Source organism: Diadema antillarum, unplaced genomic scaffold, assembly GCF_040938485.1.
Source record: "Diadema antillarum isolate AM-2024a unplaced genomic scaffold, OU_Dant_1.0 scf00000032, whole genome shotgun sequence".
In the NCBI taxonomy this organism is placed as follows: domain Eukaryota; kingdom Metazoa; phylum Echinodermata; class Echinoidea; order Diadematoida; family Diadematidae; genus Diadema; species Diadema antillarum.
In genome coordinates this window covers 2296141-2319846 of record NW_027270921.1, presented here as the reverse complement: position 1 = coordinate 2319846, position 23706 = coordinate 2296141, and the positions used below count along the sequence as shown (strand labels likewise).

Here is a 23706-nt window from a genome sequence, read left to right as displayed (position 1 = left end):
TTCATAAAGGATAGCCATTACCTGACATTAATGGACAGCCAGGCATTCAATTTTGGGTTGTTTATTGTTTTCATGCACTTGACGATATCACATTTGTCAGATCTTTCTCCATAATATGTGAAATATTGAATATAATGCCCTAAGTGAAGATATATCCCAATTTATCATTTTCCTCAAAGATTCCATTGTTGTAATGAAAATAAAACATTTCTGAGTTAATCCATGCATGGTGACATTAATTACAAAGATAAAGGATATCAATACAGAATATAGTGCCCTTTATCACGCTAAGCGGGGTCATTAGAAGTACGAAAAATATCGCTACATCGCAGAATGTTATTTGGAATGCCAAATCAAAATACCAAATGTTGTTACTCTTTGCTACATGATATCTTTTCTTTTATCTATACAGTACAAATCAATCAGTTTTTTAATAATTATGATACAGCTGTATTTATGATATGATAAGGTACAAGATATTTCTACAACACAAATGCTATATACTCTACTGCACTGCAATGAGAGATTCCAATCTGCATGATTCCTTTAAGACTATGTGTTGTTTGAAACTTCTGTTAGATTATATCAACAACAACAAAAAATAAAAATCTAAAAACAGAAAACTTTCAAGTAATACACTTGATACTTCTTGAGAAACTGCTACAAGTTAGTCCTGTCACTTCCATTTGCAACCTGTTTTTACTAATATAAAAGTGGCATGTTGAGGTACTTGTCCTGAGACAATTAACCCTTTCCCTGCCAGTGACTTTGGACAGTGCATACAACACTACAGGGTTTTCTGTGCTAATCAGCACTCAAAGCACACAGAGTTAAACATGGTCAATGAGAAGGTAGACTGAAGTACTAAAGTTCAACCTTAAGCCCACCACACACTACACGATTTTGCCCCGATTCACCGGTCTTTAAGACCTTTAGACTAGAAGTGTGACGTCACAGTCTTGCCATTTTCTAGCCGTACGACTGGATCTTAGCACCAGTCGTAGAGATTTGACATGTTAATTTCTACGACCGGTCGTAGCCTTTCAGCCATTCACACAATGCAGTAAAATGCAAGCGCACGCAGTGCGCACGGCGCGCGCTTTACAGGCGTAAGCCTACTCATAAGGTTCCGTCGTATAGTGTGCGGTGTCCGGTCGTACGACTGGTCTTCAGACCCAGCTCGGCTTAAGACTTTAAGACCAGTCTGATCGTGTAGTGTGCGGTGGCCTTTAGACATCTGGCCATGTCAGTACCAAAGCACTGGCGGATCCAGGGGGAAGCACACCGGGCGCACAACCCCCCCCCCCTCCATTATTTTTTGTTCTTTGAAAACAAAAGAAACAAAAAGAAAAAAAATGGGGGGAGGGATGCATGCGCCCCCTTTAATTTTGTAAAGGCGCCCCCTCTTTACGGAATTCCTGGATCCACCCCTGCAAAGGCTATCCAGATCTATTGCTGAATGAACTTGAAGATAAGGGCAACAATCTCTCGGTAACTGTCTGGGGAATACACAAGGCATCGCTAAAAATTTACTATGACTGTGCAAATTTACATGATATTTTAATGTGTGACAGGTCAAACAATGTGGAAATGAAATCAAATATGAACAGAAATTGGCATCTATATCCCAACTTTCTCAATGCCCAGTATCTGCAAGAGATCTGGGTGTTTGTTTTTTTTTATTCATATTGAATGAAACTTTTGTGTGCCATTTCTTGCCCTGATAAAAGAGAGATCCAGAAAGATAATGGCCAAACAACTGAATTCAAAGTATATCTGACTGTGAACACAGCAATAGAACCTTCACTGTTGAAATGTTCAGCAAGTCAGAATATACACCTGTATCAAGAAAGTGTAAAATTGACCACTTTATGTCAGATGAACGCATTGATGCTCAACATGAATTCATTCAAGCACATGGCGCAAGGTGACATAAATGTGCACATGCACACTGAGAAATGAGGGAAATTTATGTTAGTCCAATTTGAGTTCCATTGTACAAAAGCCTAAGAGTAAGACCACTGTATCCATCCTGACTCTTCACTGTTAGACCCTGTATACTGGTTAATCGTCACCAAGAAGGGAATTCAGGTGTACAAAGAGTCTCATGAAGGTGCCATGACGTGATGGGGCTGGTGTGAAGGACCAAATTAGTTCAAGTGACTGCACTATTGGAGCCTCATTACGTTATAATGGTGGGCAGTGGGGGGGGGGGAGGGAAACTCCCCATAATTTAACAGCAATGCCTCTAATGGGAAGGGGGAAAGACAGAGTCAATATTGGGGGGCAGCGGCGGCGAGATAAACAGCCTCCATCCAATCTTGTTAGCCGACAAGTTTGTCAAAAACGGCAGAAGACAAGGGAACAAATTAAAGCTCAGAATGTCAAACTATGTATCCCTTCATATATTACCATCATACTTTGCATAAAATTTGCATATATTGCATATCATCAAAGTATTTGGGAAACATTCAAGCATGATGCACATTTATTTTACAACATTCTTGTTTTGTACATCACATAATTGTTGCTTCTATTCAAACATCTTCATTATTCAAACTAATGAATTCTTGCATCGAGTAGTTTTTATTGCAACTGATCGACAAATTGCCCTACATTGATGGAAATAAGCAACAATCATTGTGTTCTAGTAGCAGCCAGGATTTTGGATAAAAACAACAACAAATCATGAGCACAGATACTCGGGCTAGCCCAAGTGGGACAAATATGTCTATGATTTTTTTTTTTCAAGGCTACTACTAAAACACTATTGTCATCTATTCAGTTTTGTTATAATTGCAAAGTGTGCATTGCTCTTTTTATGTTACATTATCATTCATACATGTCCTTTCAAAAATTGTTTAACAGTTGAATTACCACATTGTTTCATGTCCTTCCTTTCATTGATGGAAATAAAGTGTAGGCCTAATTGGACCGAGTTAAATTGAATACTGAATAATTGGTGCGTATATACCTTGATGTAGGGCAATATTTACAGCCATTCTATGACTCTCATGAGATAGTTCTAACCATCTCACCGCTACATGATGTAACACTACCTTTGACCTCAGTGGCTAAGTACATCCCCCCCCCCCCCTCCTTACTAAACTCTTCCAACAAAAGACAGACTGGAAAGTTGTCCTTGAGACCCACATGAACAAAAAGAACATGATACAGTGTAGTGAAATGACACAAAAAGGAACAAGAAACAAAGACGGAACTTTCTGAGGCATACATCTCCAACTTGCCTAGATGGCTTGTTCCAGGGGAGCTGCTGTCCTAGTATATACCACCAATAATCAATAAGAGGACGGTCTGCAGTCCAGTAAAGTTAAAGAGATGACTTCAAGGGACAGTAACACAAATTGATGGCCACAGAGAACTCACTGCAGAATTCTATAAATAGCACATAAAAAACCATACAATGTCCCCCCCCCCCCCCCCCCCGCATTAGAAAAAAAAGATATTACAATGGGAACCTCTGCAATGATAACTTTAAAAATAGTGAATCAATCCAAATACATTTTCAGGGTATGAAACTATAACTTAGTACCCACATCTTACAGAAAACCCCATTTGATTTGCTTCAGTGGTCGAAGAGAAATGAGGATTTTTGTACAGCACATGTCAGGAATCCCTTCCCTCCAAGTTTTGCCCATTGTGTTCACACATTAATATGCAGTTCCAAGAGCATCCAAGCACTGAACTTGGAAGAAATGGACCCATGAGATGCTTTACAACGATCCACATTTCTCTGTGACCACTTTGCCAAATTGAATGGGGTTTTCTGCAAAATGTGGGTAAGAAGTTATAATTTCATTCCCTGAAATAGTAGCATTCAGATTGTTATAATCATTTTGAAGGTTATCAATGCAAAATTCCGATTGTAATTTTTTTTGGACATACTGTATATGTACATCACAACACACAGAGCCGATCCTCTTCTATTTCATATGCAACACTAAGCCTGGGTTGATACCATTTGCTGGCTACTACTAGTCACCTGGGACAAACCACGAGGGGTCGGCATCACTTGCTGGAGAGGGTACTATATGTGACCGTGCACCTCAAAACGAACATAAAGTCGCACACACTGATTTTGCGTGAGTACTGAAAATAAGTGAAATGGGTCAACCTAGCCGAACTTGACTTTTTCATATTTTCTGAAAGAGCGGGTCTTCTTTTACATTATACTAAAATTTGGTATCATAAAACGGGCAGGAAAGTGTGTTTTTTAAGCAGTTTATCTCGAACATTTTTGGCAGAATAGTGTGATTAGGTGCGTCTTTCGAATCCCTTTTTCATTTCTGTAAAACCTTGTCCACACTCTTCACTTTCAACTCTAATAACTTTTGAAAGGATAGTGCTACTGCTTTAAAAGTTGGCATTAATTATGGACAGAATGTGTTAATGAGGCATGCTTAATTTCAGTCTAATCTGATAATCCCTTCATTGTTGTTACTCTAGTGGTTTACTTCCTGTTTTTTGTCCCATTCATCGCACAGCCAGCACGGTTTGGTAAAGATTAAGCGCTTGAATAGACACTGTACTTCAGAGCCTTTTTTCTCAGTTCATACTTTTCCTGAGTTTGTGCTTTCTTTCCAATATTTAGATAGGTTAGGAGAGTCCATTTGATTTGAGTTATACATCATTTTAAAGCTTGAAGTCTGGTCTTTCAGAATATGGTCTTAACTAAACACTCATATCTGGCGACTTTTTGTTTGTTTTGAGGTGCACTGTCACATATGCGACATGGACCACTTCACCCAGGTAGCACCCTGCTCTTCGCAATGAATGAATGAAGTGGGATCTTTTACGCGCCCGAGTCGTGACTTCCTCACACAAGGGTCCCACATTTAGCGTCCTATGCAAGGGACAGACTGCATTTCCCTCTTACTGGAGGAGCCAACATAATGACACACAACATTGGTCGGCTTGGCTCAATGGGAATTGATGAATCCTAACCATCTGATTGCATAAAGTACATGTTCTATGCACTACCAATTGATTCACATCACCGCCTCTTGAAGCTGATTTATCCGTTGATACATAAATTTCATTCGCAAACAGTTCATGCAAAGCGTATTTTGTTTTAGGAACGTTGCCTCCTCTTGGCCTACTCATTCAATACCGCAATTTGTACTGATATATGATAGCAAAAGGAAAAAAAAAATTATAAAAACAGTCCTAAATACAATACCACGCCTTACACTTTGGACATATAAATTATAGATTTTAATCTGTATGATGACAGAATCCAGCAATTATAACTGTGTCTACACTCTGTATGATTTATAATTAATAATAATAATAATGATTGATATGATTTTACAGCGCCAAAACCACTCTGCAGAGTGCTCTAGGCATCGCTTCATATCTCTTCTTATCATTTCATATCTCTGATAAATATGAATAATATGCAAGTACAAGTATTCTCTACTCTTTTTATGTCAAATGGGTACATTCTCCTGTAAAGTGGAGAGTAAAGTATCATTTACAGCAAACCTACTATGCAGAGGACTGAGCGATGATGCTTCATAATTGGAAGTTGGAAAACCACCATGAATATATGTCTACCAAGATCACTCAGAAATCAGGTGTACACTTGCATATCAAGTACTGCTCTAAGTTCCAAGACCTCCATACCGAAGTTTTTCCATGTAGAACATTTCACAGGCTAACCAAAATGTTTAAAACCTCCGCCATTTTTTTTGAACAACACAAAACATTATTTTTACAGGACTGTTAACCCGTTGAGGACGGACTGATTTTGCTACAACACGCATTTCCCATAGACACCTGCCTGAGTATACTCGGGACTCGTCCTCAACGGGTTAAGACATCAATCACTACAACAGCATGACATAGTATGCATTATTTACTGTCACATCATTTATCAATTTGTACTTACAATACAGGCATTGCCCATGCTTGACTCTTCCCCACACTATAATGTCGCCAGTAATCACTAAAATCGTGTATCAGAGCGGTGTAACACCACGGGTATGCAGTACCAAAGGAGAGCGTAATCAACTTCGTTACCGCTGTACACCGACTAACAACCACTATAAGTGTCAAGGAGTAGATCGACAGCACCTTAACTTGAACATATGCACAATGTATTACAACCCCAGTATTGGTTACTCACATTGTATATTGCAAATACACATCTGGGATGCTACTATTTCCTTAGTTCTCAGTACCAGGCAATAAATTGCTGCATATCTGACCGAATCAAATAATATCAAATCATAAACAGAATACATAAATTATGTCATATACTATTTTAAATAGTCCATTTCCATTAGTTTTCAAACACAATTCCTCACAGAAAAATAAATAACATCAACAAAAAGCAGTCCAGAGCTTCTAGTCTACTGCAGGCAAACACAACGCAGCACGGGGATCTGCTCAAAAATAGAGACACAAGTCTGTTTTCCCGAGACTAGACATATATCACTAAAACTCCTGCCATATCAGGAGGATGGTGGCAGGAAATGTTCGACAACGTAAAGACAAACAAACAAACCACAACAGCAACAAGTACAATAACTTCCTCAGAAAACAGCAACGACAATCAGCACGAGGCCGAATGTAAATTTCTGCCCATGTGCGCAAAAAATTAGGGTGTCATTAATTTTCCAGGGGGGGGGGGGGGGGACACACGAAGAGAACATTACCTTTGAATGCCACTTGTACAAAACAGGAGACACCAGGTATTACAAGTATTGATTGAGCTTACAATCATTATTGCTCATGTCGCAATGATAATGAGAAAACGGCAACATGATATTATCTGCATATATGTATGCATAATACTCAAAGCTATCTGGATAAGAGATAAGGGGAATGAGACCCAAGGGAAATATGTCGCAGAACGAGCGAAGTTTGTACGATGGTTGTATGCAGACGACAGCGGTCGATTGCACTTTCTCATGCATATTTAGAGAGTAGACAACGGAAACCACTGTGACACTTTCAGCATGTTCACTGGATCCTGAAAAGTTAATTAAAAACTGAAGTGTGGTACAAACTGCCCATGAGGTAAACCCTTCCCTGTAAACAAATTGGTACTAAATGAGTTATTGGTTCCAGAGATATTGTACTTTAAAAAAAAAAAAAAGTTTTCCAGCAATTCTGCAACACCTCTGATCCAAATAGAAAATCCAGATATGAACATCCCTCTATTTCCTTGTAGTCTCTTTCATATGACATGTATGTACACCGTACCTTACAGAATGGAGCAATATCCAGATGGCACAGTTTCTGCTACATATTGTGGTGGCTTTATAGCATGAAGAGACTATGAACTTTTGCAGACTGGGCTTTGTAAGATGTTTGTCTAAAATGGGTGAACAAGTAATCAAGCACTCAAATTATTTGAAGTTACTGAACAAATATTGCTTTGCTAATAAACCATTTTCACAATGGTTCATTCTAACACTGCCATCTGTGGGGAGAATGATGAATGTGGTCAGTGTAAGAATCTCACTTTTTGATGCATATTTGATGCTATCTTTATACGCAACTCTTTCTAACTTCATACCCAATTTTAACACAACACGAGCAACACTTATCAGAGGACTGTGCAGCTGAGATCTTTCAAATTACAGACATTTTAAAACAATGACAGATGAAGGAAGGGCTGGTAGACAGAGAAGAAGGATCAGCCAACAAGACCTTGTAGGCACTTGATTCTACATCTTTCGTTCTGCAAATCATCCTACAGGTTTGTATTGCTGTTTTTACCTCTGATTTGTACATGGAGAGGAGGAGATTATGGAACTCATCCCTACTGGTGTCGGTGCCGTTGCCGTTGACCACCCCGCCCCCAACATGGGTTCCCCTGGACCCCTTCCTGGCGTTCTCACAGTTGTCTGTCAGCGCCATGTGGTGCTGCTGGGGAACTCCCAGGACACGCATGTTGCCATCGGACAGGGAGTCCATCTTTGGAGACAAGTGATGGTGATGATGATGGTGGTGGTCGGTGGGCACAGCCGTGGCAACCGGCATGATGCGGTGCTGGTGCTGGATCATGGTCCGGCTCTCCTGGAGGACGGGATGCGTTGCCGCTGCCGTTGTCGTCGTCGTCGTTCCAGCTTTTGCCGAGAGCTGATGCGCGGGGACTGACGGCGAAGATGGCGGGTTGGCTGGGGCATCCTGGAAGAAGGACAACTCAAACGGCAAACGGATGCTAAACAGGGAACTCATTTCCAGGCAGCTATCAGTTTCCTTGAAACGATATCAAAAAAGATCACTGAGAGAACAGCTTAATCATGGTCAGTCCCTCTAAACAGCAATCAAATTGATCTCCTTCCCAAAGTGATAATGTTCCAATATGTACCAAGCAATCTTATCACTTTCTTTGAATGGAATGTATGATACTAACGAGTACCTCTGTAGCAAAGCCAGTTTCAAGCTACCGTATGTCACCAAATATGTTCCATATGAGGCAGCACAGTTAATCAGCATTGCCACAGATTCCACTCTCAACACCCTCTGAACAGTATCTACAGCTAAGGAACTGTTCAAAGTGAGGCAAAGAGAATAAAGCTGCACTCATGAAGACTCAAAACCTGAGCTCCATGCACAACGAAATAAACGATACATCGACGTGAGATCCAAGTCTTCTATGGTATATCCAATCTTCCTTCGCTCAGAGTATCTCCACCGTACTTCCTCCTCAAGCTTGACTTCAAAGGCTGTGACATCCTTGGGTCATTTGTCATTCAGGCTGCCGCTACACCGATGTAAGAACTTCATGGGGAAGGGCCCAACAATACCTCAAAAGAGGACAGAACAATTTGCATGATAACCACAGAAATATTGATTTTCCTTCAGCAGGAGACATCCTCGGCGATATAGAAACTCCCTCTCAAAGTTGGGAGCCAATCAATAGGCCTTGTGTCGGCTCGGCAGAGAGGCTTTGTGATACCGTTTGCCGAAGCGCAACAGTTAGAATTCCTGGCCCAGTTTTCATTGGTGTTGCATAGCTGATATCAAACTGGATCTTGTCAAGAATGAACTGGCATGATGTTAACAAGAAGGGATTCCAGCATCAATAATAAGAAATGATTCTATTATATGGTTAAATCTTTCTGGAATATCATCCCACTTTCATTCAGCAAAATTTAATGGCACTCAATATCAGCAAAATTTGATGGCACTTGATATCAATGTTACTTAAAGTCTCTAAGCCACAGCTGCTCTGCATTTTGCAGTGACAGACATTATTGTATGGATTTCATTTCACTGTCTTTGAATAGTGCAGATCTCTTTCCTGAATGGGTTGATATTCAAAAAAAAAATATGCCTGCTTTAGTCTGAAATATGTCATGATTGGCCACATGGCTTTTCCATTTCAGGTTGCTTCCTCTCTGAAGCAAGCATGAATACTGTCTTTCTTTCTTATTCCAAAGTTCGAAAAATGACATGCCACAGAACCGTGGCATCTACATAAAAAAACAGACACTGAAACATCCAATCACATCCACTAAGTTCTAAAAAATAATGCCCCCCCCCCAAAAAAAAAAAAAAAAAGGTCATCTCATACTGTCAAAAATGCCTACGCTTAATTCTTGGTATCATTTTGTCTGCACACATAATTTTTAATATCATTAGTCTGCATAAAATTCATTATATTTATGTTTGTACAACAACAAAAAATATCCAATCACATCCATCAAATTTTTGCTGACATCCAATCAAATAATGCCCAGAAAGCCCTGTAATATCTCTATGTGTTCTCCGCAGACAATTCAAGACTTAAGATAACACAGAAATTCTACAATATGAGACTGAAAGACTGATCATACAGTTGATGTGAAAAGCTTTTACATTGGACGTGTAGAAAAAGACATAAACCAGCAACTATGATTTATTTCAAACCAGTTCTCACACACGGCTCCCAAATACATATCTGGAGAACCAGTGTGTAACAGCTCTCTAAGGAGGCACTGAAGAAGAGATAGATGAGGTACAAATGAACAAACAAAAGACTGTTAGAATTCTTGTGGTCTCCATGCCTGCAACTAATTTTCCACAGACAATTGTGCAATAATCAAATTATTCAAAAAATTCTATATACACAAAAATGATTTAATACCTTTCTTGTTTGCACAAGAAAATATGACGATCAATCACATCCAGGATATCCAACTAGTGTGACTTCAGCCCTGACACTTGCAAAGTTTTGTTTTGGAAAATTAATGATTCTTGCATTGAGGCATTTTTATTGCAACTGTTTGACAAATTGTCTTTCATCAACGTAGATGAACACCGATTATTCAGTGTCTGAGTAATAGCCAAGATAAAAATATCATGGCCATACGAGTATATTTGCCCTTGATTTTTTTTATCATGGCTATTGCTGAACAATTGATGTTTATCTACAATTTACGTCAATAAAGGGCAATATGTCAATCAGGTGCAAAGTTCTATCTTCTTGTGTTTGTTTTCACAAAACTGTGCTAAAAGGTCCTTCATGGAAGACTACTGTCTTACCACACAAAGTGGGAGCATGTCTTCCAGGCAACACCAAAACAAGTATGATCCCTCTGAATTGGTAAGAAAAGGTGTCCCCCCCCCCCCCCCAACAAAGTGCATTTGTTACACATATCCATCCACATTATCCATCTTTAATGTAATTTCTCCTCAATTATTCAAGTATCTTTGGCACGAGAAAGTGATGGTGCCCGGGATGGTCCATTCTATTTACAGGTGAGAGATCTTGCCTGTACCATCTGCCTCCAGCGAGGGCAGTATCACTATTCATCCCAGATGCAACAATTTTGAGAGAATGCACGCAAAGCTGTCATCAGTCAACCATTTTGATGAATTGCGCACAATTTGCATGCAAAACTGCATGCCAACTTGAAATTCCGAAGGGCTCATCCTCCATGCTGTTGACATACCCTGTGGTGTCGGGTAATATGCCTCGCTCTTCAGCGATACTTGGGTTTCAGTTGATGCCTGCTGCATGATAAAGAATTCTGTTTTTACATCCTTTGCATTCTTTGCTTGTGTTTTGCTGTTGGTGGTTTTGGTTTGTTGTTTTTTTGGTTTTTTTTGGGGGGGGTTGTTTTTGTTTTTGTTTATTTGTTTGTTGTTGTTGTTGGTTTGGTTGTTTGTTTTTTGTTTTTTTGCTTTGTTTCAGAGGGAGGTTCAGCAGTCATTCATTACTGCACGAAAAACAGACATCATGGCAATAATGTGAGAAAGTTGTTGAGTTCAGGGTGCCTACGATGTGTAGTGTGTGGGGATGACAATCTATACCGGCAATACCATTTTAATGTGTAATTATTGCTTTCCTTGTAAACTTCAGCTTTTCAATTTTATTACTTACGTGTGTATTCCACTTCATCCTGAAAAGACGTTTCATTTTTAAAGAATTACGCTCTAGGAGTCGATATTAACATGGTATGCCACCTTCACTGCTTCGTTGTAATCTCCACCCTAATTGGGTACATAAAGAATGATATGATAGCAGACTGTACCTACACTGTATTTTGGTATACACCTCTGTATTTTGGTATCTCTGTATTTTGGTATCTCTGTATTTTGGTATCTCTGTATTTTGGTATCTCTGTATTTTGGTATCTCTGTATTTTAGTATCTCTGTATTTTGGTATCTCTGTATTTTGGTATCTCTGTATTTTGGTATCTCTGTATTTTGGTATCTCTGTATTTTGGTATCTCTGTATTTTGGTATCTCTGTATTTTGGTATCTCTGTATTTTCAATTGGTATCTCTGTATTTTGGTATCTCTGTATTTTGGTATCTCCTTACAAGTATGTAGGAAGATCATGCACTACATCAGTTTGACAATATTGATCAGGTCTAGATGCTTATACTTCTTTACCTTTTTTTTGTACATGCTGACTGTGATACTGACATGAATGCCATTCAACAGATGTTTGGATGAATCAAAACTGACACAATAATGGCAGTGATTAATGCTCTTTGACGTTTGGCCCAGTTTAGAAACAATTCTGTAATAGATAACTAGCTTCGGATAGAGTTAGAGATGAACTCATGACATCTGCCATTGGTGCATAATGATGCCAACTAGAATTATGTATAAAGGTATGTGGGATTTGTACATAAAGAATGGGAGTCATTCGAGTCAATCCTATTATCGTATATTCCTGCTAACTGGATGATGCAAGCATGGTACTGTAATCTCCTTCAGAATTATTTCGCCCACTATCAAATGTCGCCCACCATCAAAATGTCATGAAAACTCAAGATATATGGGTTTGGGGTTGTGAACCTGTTTCAGTCCACAGTAGAAATCATTTCTCTACTTCAATGTATTTGTAATCCAACCATGCATAAAAAGGGCCAAAAAAAAAAAGAATGTTGAGTGCCTCAGTCCATCAAGTGACTCACTCAAGCTGAGGGAGCACTGACAGTGTTACACATCTCTCACAATTTCTCAGTGGGATGAACTGAAATAATGTTTTACGTGGACAATTAAATCATCCACATCTGATAATGATGTAGAGCTGTACTTCACATTTCTCAGTTGATCCCACTCAGCAGCTTTTATCATCATCATTATATAAAATTCATTGGCAATTTGCAGTCCATTCCAATATTGCAAGATATACCTCTTTTGAAAGAAAGGTATCCATTGACACAACAACATGTGGTGTGCACCAGGCAGGGGTGTGATGTCACTAGGTGTGGTCAGACTGGCAAAAGATCAAGAAGTTTAAAGCCAAAACATAGTTCTGGTACGCCTGCCAAAGTTGTCAAATTTCACTCCCAAATGTGAACGTATGCCTAGGAAATGTGCGGAATAACGATGTAATAACAAGATATTCGATGGGTAACGAAAATGCGAAATATACCAAAAAGGTTCAGTCTCAGAACTTACCCAAACGGGGTCTGGCTAAACTCGGACTCGGGGATAACTCGGCCTCGCTTTGACGGCGGGCTGAGTTGTATTGGTTGTCCCTCTGGATTGTACAGTGTTGTACTATGGGAGCGGCCTGTATAAACTAGCTCGTCGTGTTCTGGCTACTTGCAGTAATGGTCCAAGTTGTTACAACGCGCGCATCGAAAAACCTCTTTGGCGCCCATGCAAAATTAGTGTGCGCCTATCAAGCACCTTTAAAAACAATCAAAGACGCTTGATAAACAACAACAAAAACTTCAAAGACAGCGTGTCTCAGAAACTGAGGTGATGTGTGTATAGGCTTGAGGACCGCGCGCTCTCCATTTGTTTTGTACAGGATTAGCACGCACTTTCCTGTCTGTTCAGTTAGGCCTCGTTTGGTATTATACAGTAGAATATGGCGATCATGAACTGCATGTAACTTGTCTGAAATAGGGTCGAATTTTCCCTGAGACCTAGTTAGTCTGGATCCTTCTGGAATAAAAGACGGTTTTACGACTTTCATTATTTTTCTCAAAATACTCAAAAACGACTCATCATACCAGCAAATCGCGTCAGCCAAGTACACGTAAGTTTCTTTGTAGACTCTTTCGATATATTGCAAGCAAATATGAAATGGTGCCAGACAGGTTCTCAAACCCTTACCAAAACTATGTTTTCACTTTAAGATCGCATAGTTTCAGTTTCCAGCAGTCACACTGGCAAAAGATCGAAAAATTTGGAGGGGGCGGGAAAATATCCCTGGTTGGAGTGGGAAGTTTTGTGGGAAGTCACACTGGCAAAACTTTAAGATCTTAAACTCCGTGATCTTTTGCCAGTGTGACCGCGGCTATTGTCTCTTTATGGTCCACAAGGTTTGTGGATAAAGATAATTCAGAAATCGCATCATTTGTTCCATAATTTTAGAGCTACCATCAACACCTAGTTGTCACAATTTATATTACAGCAACAGAAATATTAGTTGCTTCCATCTGCATGACACCTCGCCCAAGCAGAGCACACATTTTAGAGTGCATATCTGCCAACCTCAAATACGCACAGCATGAACTCCCAAGTTCACTGACCCTGCCTATCTACAAAAAGATTTTCTTTTTTAATCCTTCAAAAAGCCATTAACAATCCCTGATCACTACCAAAGCTGAATCATCTATTTCTTGTGTCATGATCAACTTTTCTTGCAAGTTTCATCCAAATCCATCAACAACTTTTTGAGTTATTTTGGACATAGACAAACAGACAAACAAACAAACAAACAAACAAAAAAGTATTAAACTAATAAACTAACAAACTAAATAACCAAACATACCAACAAACTAACAAACAAACTAAATAACTAAAAAAACCAACCAAAAAAAAACTAACTAACAAACTAAATAACTAAACAAATCAACAAACAAATTCACTAACAAACAAATAAACTAAACAAACTAACAAACTAACTAACAAACAAATGCCAATGAAAACACTGTTCCCTCCTTCCTTGGTGGAGGTAACAAAACAAAATAAGGTCATTGGCATTTAAGGAATCAACAAAAGGGAAGGGTGTGTCCCCTTCCATACCTTCCACTGTGAGCCAGAGGGCCTTCGCTGCATCTCCTTAGCCTTCTCCTCTAGCCTTTTCGCCATGACCGCCAGTTCCGCATTACGCTTCTTCAGCCGCTGCATCTTGTCCACGGTCGGCGACCTGGCAACTCGAGGCGACACGGACTCTGCCGATCTCGGTGATGGTGAGGGAACATTGACATCGTTCTGCAACATGAGGAACAGAAATTAAACTCCAGGTTAATATATAACGCACAACTACAATGTAGAAATTTTCCTAGAGAGAAAAACAACAACAAAAATCTGTATTAAAGTTAGTTAAACACCTGCAACAAATTGATAAATTACGAGTGAAGAAGATAAATACTTTGTTGAAAGTTACATTTAACCGAAAAATAACAGGAGTATTAACCGCACCCATGTATAAACTGCACTCCCTTCTTCTTCTTTTTTTCTTCTTCTTCTTTTTTTTTTCTTTTTCTTTTTTTTGGGGGCCATCAGGGGAATAAAAAAAGTATTTGCCCATGCCTACCTCTACATATTTTTTTTTTACATTTGGCTTGATTTTCCGCATTTCATAACATGACAAAGAAATCTTTCTGCAAGAGTTAAACAAACATCTCAGATACATTTTTTTTTTCTATAACGATTTATCTTTGTTTTTCGTTGAGGCCAATTGAAAAAACAAAAAGAAATAAAGAATCATAACATTTGAAATCATGCCAGTGGTCTCGACTTCAGCTAGCTTCGAAACATGCTTTCCCTGTTTATTCCCCCAGGCCCCAAACTGTTTATGTTTTAACAAAGAGATGAGTACCTGGTAGTGAAGCATCTCAAGCGATATACCACGGTTGATATATGAGATTATATCTAGGCACTAGTCAGGGTAGGGAGTACGGAAGAAAATCCATGCAACCGGCACAATGTTTCTTCTGTTAGCTATATGTAGATAGAACAGCTTGCCATGGATGTTCCAAGCAGTATTGCTAATGTCAATTCGGCAATATGCCATTAAATTTCGAATGACTAAAATGTCACCAATGTGTCTTAACCATCCACAGGCAAACTGAGAATGATTGATTGTACACAATAAATTTTGTGAACATTGTCTGCATACTTTATGCAGACTTGCAGAAGGTATTGGCTGTAAAGGAGTATAAACCACACCCTGAATTTTGACCCATTTCAGCAGGAAAAAATGTGCGGTTAACACACCATTATTTACAGTACTTGCTGAATCAGAGGATAAGCCCCTGTTTCTACAATCTTTGAAAATGTTGCATACAAAACATATGCCTCTAAAACGAGACTCTGATGGATTTCTGCCTTTATAACCAACTTCAACATGATAAATTTCTCAGCTCAAATTACGAAATTCAACTCTAAACACATTCTGCATCAGCTTCATCTTACATGACACTGAATCCAACTCATGCATACACATGTACCTTCACAGGACATTGCACGAAAATATGGCATATATACATGGTATAATACCATGTCACAACATGTCTTGCCAGCAATACAGGCCCTGATATAATTCCCTGTTATCACAATACAATTTGCTATGCATTTTTAAAACAAATTACTGCTACACAAACTATCTTTTAAAGCATTATACAGAATACCATTTTGAAATATCATTACCTCTGCCAAGGAGGTTATGTTTTTGCCGGTGTCTGTTTGTTTGTTTGTCTGCGAGGTGTGAAAAAATAACTCAATAAGTTGTGAGCTGATTTGGCTGAAACTTACAGGAAAAGTTGATAATGACACAAGGAGCAGATGATTAAATGTTGGTAGTGATCTGGAAATTTTTATGAATTTTGGAAGTATTTGGGGAGTTCCAACTGGGCATATTGAAGGTTTGCATACGTGCACTAAAGAGCATGCTCTGCTCAGGTGAGGCACAGCGCAGCTGGAAGCTGATGATGTCAACAAAGTACTTCTATATATTTGGAAAATGGGCAATTTTCAGCAAGAGTGTATGGGTAGAAAATAAGCTGCTTGGCGGAGGTCTGCATTCTGAGAGTGCTTTTCTAATTCATCAGCTGAAATTGTCAATCAAATTCAAGTTGGGAACATGTAACACATGGCAAAATAGATTAAGATTCAGTGGTGCCTTGCTTCCTACATGTTAACATTTATATGTGTTCAAATAAAAAGATACACCATTATTAGAGTAGAAAAGAATTACGGTATTGAACTCACATCATCTCTTGGTGATTCCTCCTTTGCTTCTGCAGTCCTCCTTGGGCTAACAGATATTTCTTCACCCCTGCTCTCCCCATGACCTGCCCCATGCAAACCCTCCGAGGATTTCTTCCTCTGTCTGCCCCCATTGCCAGCGACCTCTGACCTTTTCCGTTGCCTGTCCCCATCCTCTGTGACCCCTGACCTTCTCCTTTGCCGGTCCTCATACCCTGTGGCCTCTGACCCTCTTCTGTGGCTGTCCTCGTCAGCTATAACCTCTGATCTTCCTCTGTCTTTGTTATCATGCTCTACGACCTTTGACTTTCTCCTATCCCTATCCCCATCACCTGCGACCTCTGACCCACTCCACCGCTTGACCTCTTTGTTCCTGACCTCTGATTTTCTTCTCCCGTCGGCCTCATTTGCAGCAATCTCCGTATGTACAGGGTCGTATAGCCCTCTATCGTTTTGTGAAACAGTGTCTCTTTCAAGGTCAATGACCTCCAGTTTTTCATTGATTCCCTGAGATGAATGATTGTCATCGCTTTGTCGGTGCACTCCCTCCTGTCCATCCGTCTGCGTTGGGAATATGGCCACTTCATCTTGGAGTACATCATCCTGTGAAGAGAAAGAAAGTGAAGCCATGAACATACATGCAAAGCTTGAGTGACATTTCTAAAGTGGTGGCAAATGCACAACTGGCCCATTTGATTATTCAATGAAATATTTTCCTTAATATATTACTCAGAATATTAAAAGATGTGATGTGATGATCTACAACTGTAGTGAGAGGTTTAGTTGCATTAACTGACTCTATGTCACCTAGTGTCGCAGCAAGGTCACTGTAATTACAGGAGAACATGATGAACAGAGAGAAAGTTTTGATCCATAGAATATCACTGAATCATCTACTATGATCTTCTGCCCCCTCACAGGGGTCACATGACTACAACGTATGACATCACTGGGTAAATTCTTAACTGATCAAGTCACAAAGAAGTTTTTGATTGTTATCATAGTGATTTGTTTTTCCATCACTATCAAGCTTCTCAACAAAATGTAATATGACAGAATGAAATTGAATTTATGTACACCAACATCGTTCATTTTGAATGTTGCAAGTCCACATCAGTCACAATGTAGGCTAATGCCTGTCACTTCACAATCATAATCCAGTCAACAGCATCTGGAGCAAGGGTTTCATTCAATTCTTTGCATTATGGGACTATGCTATATCAGGTAGGGCACTGTTCTGTTTTTATCTAATCCTGTGTGAAATAGTGTAACACAATTGTTAATGGAGCATATCTTATCTGTACAATATAATTCATGACTATTCACACACTCATCTAAGTGTGAGAGAACACTTTTTTTTTTTATAGTGTGAGACTTTTGTTTAAAAGTTTCCTTTTTTTTTCTTTTTTTTTCCACTAGAAAATACAGCAACCAAGTCTGACTTGATAGAAAAAAAAATCATTATTATTATTATTATTATTACTATTATTTATAGTGCGCTTTTCCCACAAGGCCCAAAGCGGTTACAATCAATTCAAAACATGTACGACAGTATGTATGATTGGATAAATGTTACAGCTACGAACTAGTTCCTACTGAAAAGATGTGTTTTCAAGGCTTTTTTGAAAACACTGACTGATGGAGACTGTCTAACGGTAAGTGGTAAATTGTTCCAGTGCTTTGAAGCAGACACAGTAAATGTCCTATCACCGGCTAAGGTGCGAGTAACAGAGTACGTGAGACAAAGCGGATCACTAGACGACCTCAAATTTCTAGTAGGTGTATATAAAGTCAAACAGGCATCTAGATATTTCGGAGCTTGATCGTTAAGGATTTTATAAACAAACAAAACTAATTTGAAAATTATCCGTTGCTTCAAAGGAAGCCAGTGCAACGACTTCAGAAGTGGCTGAGATGGGTAGTCCCTAGAAACCTGAAACACTAATCAGGCTGCCCAATTTTGAAGTCGCTGCACACAATACAGTTGAGTTGAAGGAATGGAAGAAAGAAGCCCGTTACAATAATCTATACGGGATAGAACTAAAGAACGCACTGCGTTATGACATGCAAATTGATAATAAATCTCCTAATTCTAGCAATATTTCTTAAATAAAACGTAACAGTACTACAAATTTGAGAAATATGTTGAGACATTGACATTCGACAATCAAAAATAACACCAAGATTTCTTATTGTTTCTGAGGGGCTAATTAGTGTGCAACCAACATTGAGCTGAATGTTTGAAAGACCGCGCAGATTGTGGGCTGAAGCTGCAACAAAAAAAAACTCAGTCTTCGAATCATTCAGTTTCAACTTATTTGCTACCACCCATTTCTTAATATCTAAAATACACATTTGAAGTTTAGTGATGGCATTAAAAGAAGCTCTTGGAGTCTTCGGGTCATAAGAAATATATAACTATATATCATCAGCATAAAGATGGTAATTAACATCATAATGTATTCCCCAGTTTTCAATTACACTATGAAAGCAGCTGAACAAAGGTGTACACTTTAAATCACTTGTTTTGTTTTTTTCAATCAAATTTTCCCAAGCCCATCTAATGTTTGCCAAGAAAAACAACCTGAGCAGTTCAGGGAATACAATATCTTATTATACAAATATACAGAACATGTATGTAGTCCTCTGTGTTATTCCCAAGCAGATTTACCTATTAAACCATTTATAACTCTTTATTTCGTTTTTTCTTTCCAGATCTGATATGGGGGACAGATTGCCTTGTTTCAGCAAAAACTGACACACAGCCTCGCAGAAATGCACTCCATTCACAAAGTCCAAAGTATACACCACTGAAATACAGATCATCATCACACCGGTCACACAAACACATTATACATCCACTCAACACAGAGGGCACTCTGCTGTATTAATGAAAGAGACCTGACAGAATTAATAATGGTCAACAGAGGGCAGCATACTTAATTTCATTTCTGTAAAATTGAGTGTCGCCAGTACACGAGAAGATGCAGGCATTCAGGGCTGAAGGTTCTTTTGAGAGCAGATCAATAGTTTGGTAAACCCGATACTGAGAAGTTGAGGTGTTGTTCTCTGGATCAGAGTTACTTTTATCTGGCAGAGGATTAACTACCCAGTACTGTATTCTTTCTGCTAGATATTTTAACACAACACACATACCTTTACAGCCAAGATTGGTGTGAATTTATGTCTAATGTACTTGGGGGAAAAAAAGGGAAGAATACTTTACAGATAGTACTTCTGAATTGTTCATAATGAATGTATGCATATTTGTTTATGCATGAATTTGTTATCAGTTTAAATTCCAGCCCATTTCTGTCATTAACTAATAATGTATTTTTTTATTCAAAAAAAAAAAATCTATTGTGGCTTGAACATACCTGAGAAAATTAGTACATGGGTATTTACAGAAATAGGCACATTCCAATATGATTAGAAAATCAGGGTCTTGCCAAGCGCCCTACTGTGCAGTATATTGCTGAGACAAATTACATAACAAATGACAAACAAACAAAGAGAGTCACATAAAAAAATAATGAAACAAAGTTGAACAAATTCCTGTATCAAATAAAAGTCTAAATCATGTCCATCTGATATCTAGACAGCCCTAGTCATGTGATAACAACAACTAGCAAATTGCTGCATCCTACAGTCAAAAGTACACTAGACCGCTTGGCGGGGTAAGAAGAGCTTCGCGTGTCTTTAATTTCGCGGAATCAAGACATCAACTACTGGAACATATGGCAAGCAAAAATATTTGCGTGCTTTTATTTTCGCACTAGTATCGGGTTGCGCGAAATGCGCGAAAATCTCAACACCTCGAAAATTTCCACTTTTACAGCAGCTGGTTGATTTTGCATACATAGTACTTTACGGTACTGTGATATACACGCAGGTTAAAGGGACCGTATAGTTTTGGTTGAGACCTAATTTCAGGTTTCTAGCATTTTTTGGTGAGATAATGAGAAACCTCTTATGAAATATGAAAGAGCATGTAATTCTATGAGGAATTTAACGTTTATTTTATGAAAATTGGTTTTGAAATGGCTGAGATATCCAAAAGAGAGCGATTCTAATAAAGTGTGGGACCCACACTTTATCACAATCGCTTTGTTTTACTTTGTTTTTGGATGTTTCAGTCATTCCAAACCTGATTTTCATCAAATAAACTTTGAATTCCTCTTAAAATGGTATGCCCTGTACTATATCATAAACTCTTGGTATCTCGCAAAAAGTTTAAAGCCCAATTCTCATCTCCACCAATACTGTACCATCCCTTTAACTGTCACTGGTCTTCACCAACATAAGTGTTTATAACAAACCTGTATACAACTACATTTTGAGCAAAGCTAAAAGCCTGGCTGTAATTAGAGCCATCATAAAACAGTCATCTACACCCCATTTATTAGTCCTGAGCGACTGTGCCTGTTCAAGGGTCATCAGGGTGGCAAGATGGCTCACTGTGTACAGCATGACAAGAGATTCATGTTCATCCCGTTGTAATGTACATGATCATTTTTTATGGATTTGTTATATTTTAATTAAAACATTAACAAAACCTTCCAAAGAGAGAGAGAGAGAGAGGGAGAGCGATCTGTCTGTAAAATCACTACTTAGTTATTTCTGTGAGAGAGCCACATATCACACAGGTAATAATGAAAAAAATCCCACTCCACTTCTTGTAAAGAGTAGTGTGCCAATATGGTATTAATACAAGTGTTTTTTTTTTTTGGGGGGGGGGGGGTTTTCAGTCCCTATACACACACATACACACACATACACACACACACACACATATGCACACACGCACACACATACATACAATGAAGTGTACACTTTCACAAATCAGTGCCATCAAATAGATGAATGATGCTGACCCCTCACGGTTCACCCAAGGTGACTAGCAGATAGAGTTCCAAAGTGTGAAGTCACAGTCATTCATCGCCATGGGAACTGGTTCTAAACAACCTCACCTGGCCCAGTCTGTGAACACTGTTGTTGATAACCATGCTGGCACCTGGTTCCAACCCCAGCTACAATGATATAACATAAGACTGTGACATCACCACTTTGATACTCTACTGTGATCAAATGTGACCGTGCACCTCAAAACGAACATAAAGTCGCACACACTGATTTTGCGTGAGGACTGAAAATAAGTGAAATGGGTCAACCTAGCCGAACTTGACCTTTTCATGTTTTCTGAAAGAGCGGGTCTTCTTTTACATTATGCTAAAATTTGGTATCATAAAACGGGCAGGAAAGTGTGTTTTTTTAGCGGTTTATCTCGAACATTTGTGGTATAATAGTGTGATTAGGTGTGTCTTTAGAATCCCTTTTTCATTTCTGAAAAACCTTGTCCACACTCTTCACTTTCAACTCTAATAACTTTTGAAAGGATAGTGCTACTGCTTTGAAAGTTGGGATTAATTATGGACAGAATGTGTTGATGAGGCATGCTTAATTTCAGTTTAATCTGATAATCCCTTCATTGTTGTTAATCTGGTGGTTTACTTCCTGTTTTTTGTCCCATTCATCGCACAGCCAGCACGGTTTGGTAAAGATTAAGCGCTTGAATAGACACGTACTTCAGAACCTCTTTTCTCAGTTCACACTTTTCCTGAGTTTGTGCTTTCTTTCCAATATTTAGACAGGTTAGGAAAGTCCATTTGATTTGAGTTATACATCATTTTAAAGCTTAAAGTCTGCTCTTTCAGAATACGGTCTTAAATAAAAATTCATGTCTGGCGACTTTTTGTTTGTTTTGAGGTGCAGGGTCACAAATGGTATTTTCAATACTGCATACTGTGCCAAAGAAGGGAAGAAAGAAAAAAAAAAGAATGAAAGAAAGAGGAAGATGTAGAAGGAAAAAAATAGAAAAAGAAGAACTGAAGGAGAGTTTCCAGTGGGGAAAAGCTGGTGGCTGCTGATGGTATGAAAGTGGAACAGTGTTGTGTGACTGATAGACCCTTGGCTATCTTTACATGTGTACCATCCATCACAACCATCTCTCTGTGGCAGGTTGACCTCTGTGTGAAACCTGTGTTACTGTCAATGGCCAACTATCTGTGCACTGTGTAGACTGTGGTGACATAAGGGCTTTTTACACTTGTGTTTCTTAACCCCGGACTTTCTCTGACCCAGGACTATCGTTAATCCCGTACCAATTTTTTCAGCTTTTTACACTCGCCAATTAGTCCTGTACTATCTCTTGTCCGGGGCTAAGGAGAAAACTGACCTTTTTACACTCGTATTTCTTAGCCCCGGACTTTCCAAACCACATGAATATTCATATATACGCTGTGTACTGTACACGTACACGCACGCATCGGCAGCACTTGATTACCTCGTTTCTGATTGGTCAGTGAGGGTCGGACTTCGTCTCCGTCGCTTAGCCCAGGATTATTTTTTCGTTCTGTTTACACTCACTTGCTTGGCACCGCAATTGCGGTGCTAACCCCTGCTATTTTGCAGGGCCAGATAGTACCGTACTATCGGTGGGGCTAGCCCACTTTGGCAAAAACGAGTGTAAACAGAAAGTGGGCTAAGGATAGTCCCGTACCAACGGTGGGGCTAAGGCCCCCCCCCCCCCCCCCCTTAGCCCCACCGTTGGTCCGGGGCTAAGCAAAAATTTACGAGTGTAAAAAGCCCTAGACTGTACACAACTTAGCAAGTCATCTGTCATAAAAAGTTGTCCAACATTCCTTGCTGTACTCTGGGTATGACAGGCCTGGCCTGGCTTGCTGTTCCCTCTTACTCAGCCCATCGATATTTCATTGTGGACAATGCCTACCTAGACTTCTCCACAAGGACATTCTATTCTATAGCCACCTTGGCCATGTGTTCTTGATTATATCCTGTATACTCCTTCAGAGGTTCAAGGACACTCGGTGCATAATTTTATCAATAGGAAAACAAAAAATGGAGCATATACTTTCTCACAATCTTGGAGGATGTGCAATAATGAATTTTCTGCAGAATCAGGAGAAACATACAAAGATTTATTTTGAGAACTTGTGTCAGCAGAGCCCATTAATTTTCTTCAATATACTGCGACAAAA

At 39.1% G+C, this 23706-nt stretch overlaps 1 protein-coding gene across 1 annotated transcript in view; it reads right to left on the bottom strand.

Annotated features, from left to right (window-relative positions):
- The window catches only part of LOC139742350 (uncharacterized), a 123715-nt gene that overhangs the window by 72573 nt on the left and 27436 nt on the right, over positions 1–23706 (bottom strand). Inside the window, exons 2-3 of the mRNA XM_071652932.1 lie at positions 16652–17251; positions 14462–14650 (exon numbers count right to left, since the gene is read on the bottom strand). Of these exons, the coding sequence (XP_071509033.1) occupies positions 14462–14650; positions 16652–17251 (789 nt within the window). The remainder of the gene's footprint in view (positions 1–14461; positions 14651–16651; positions 17252–23706) is intronic.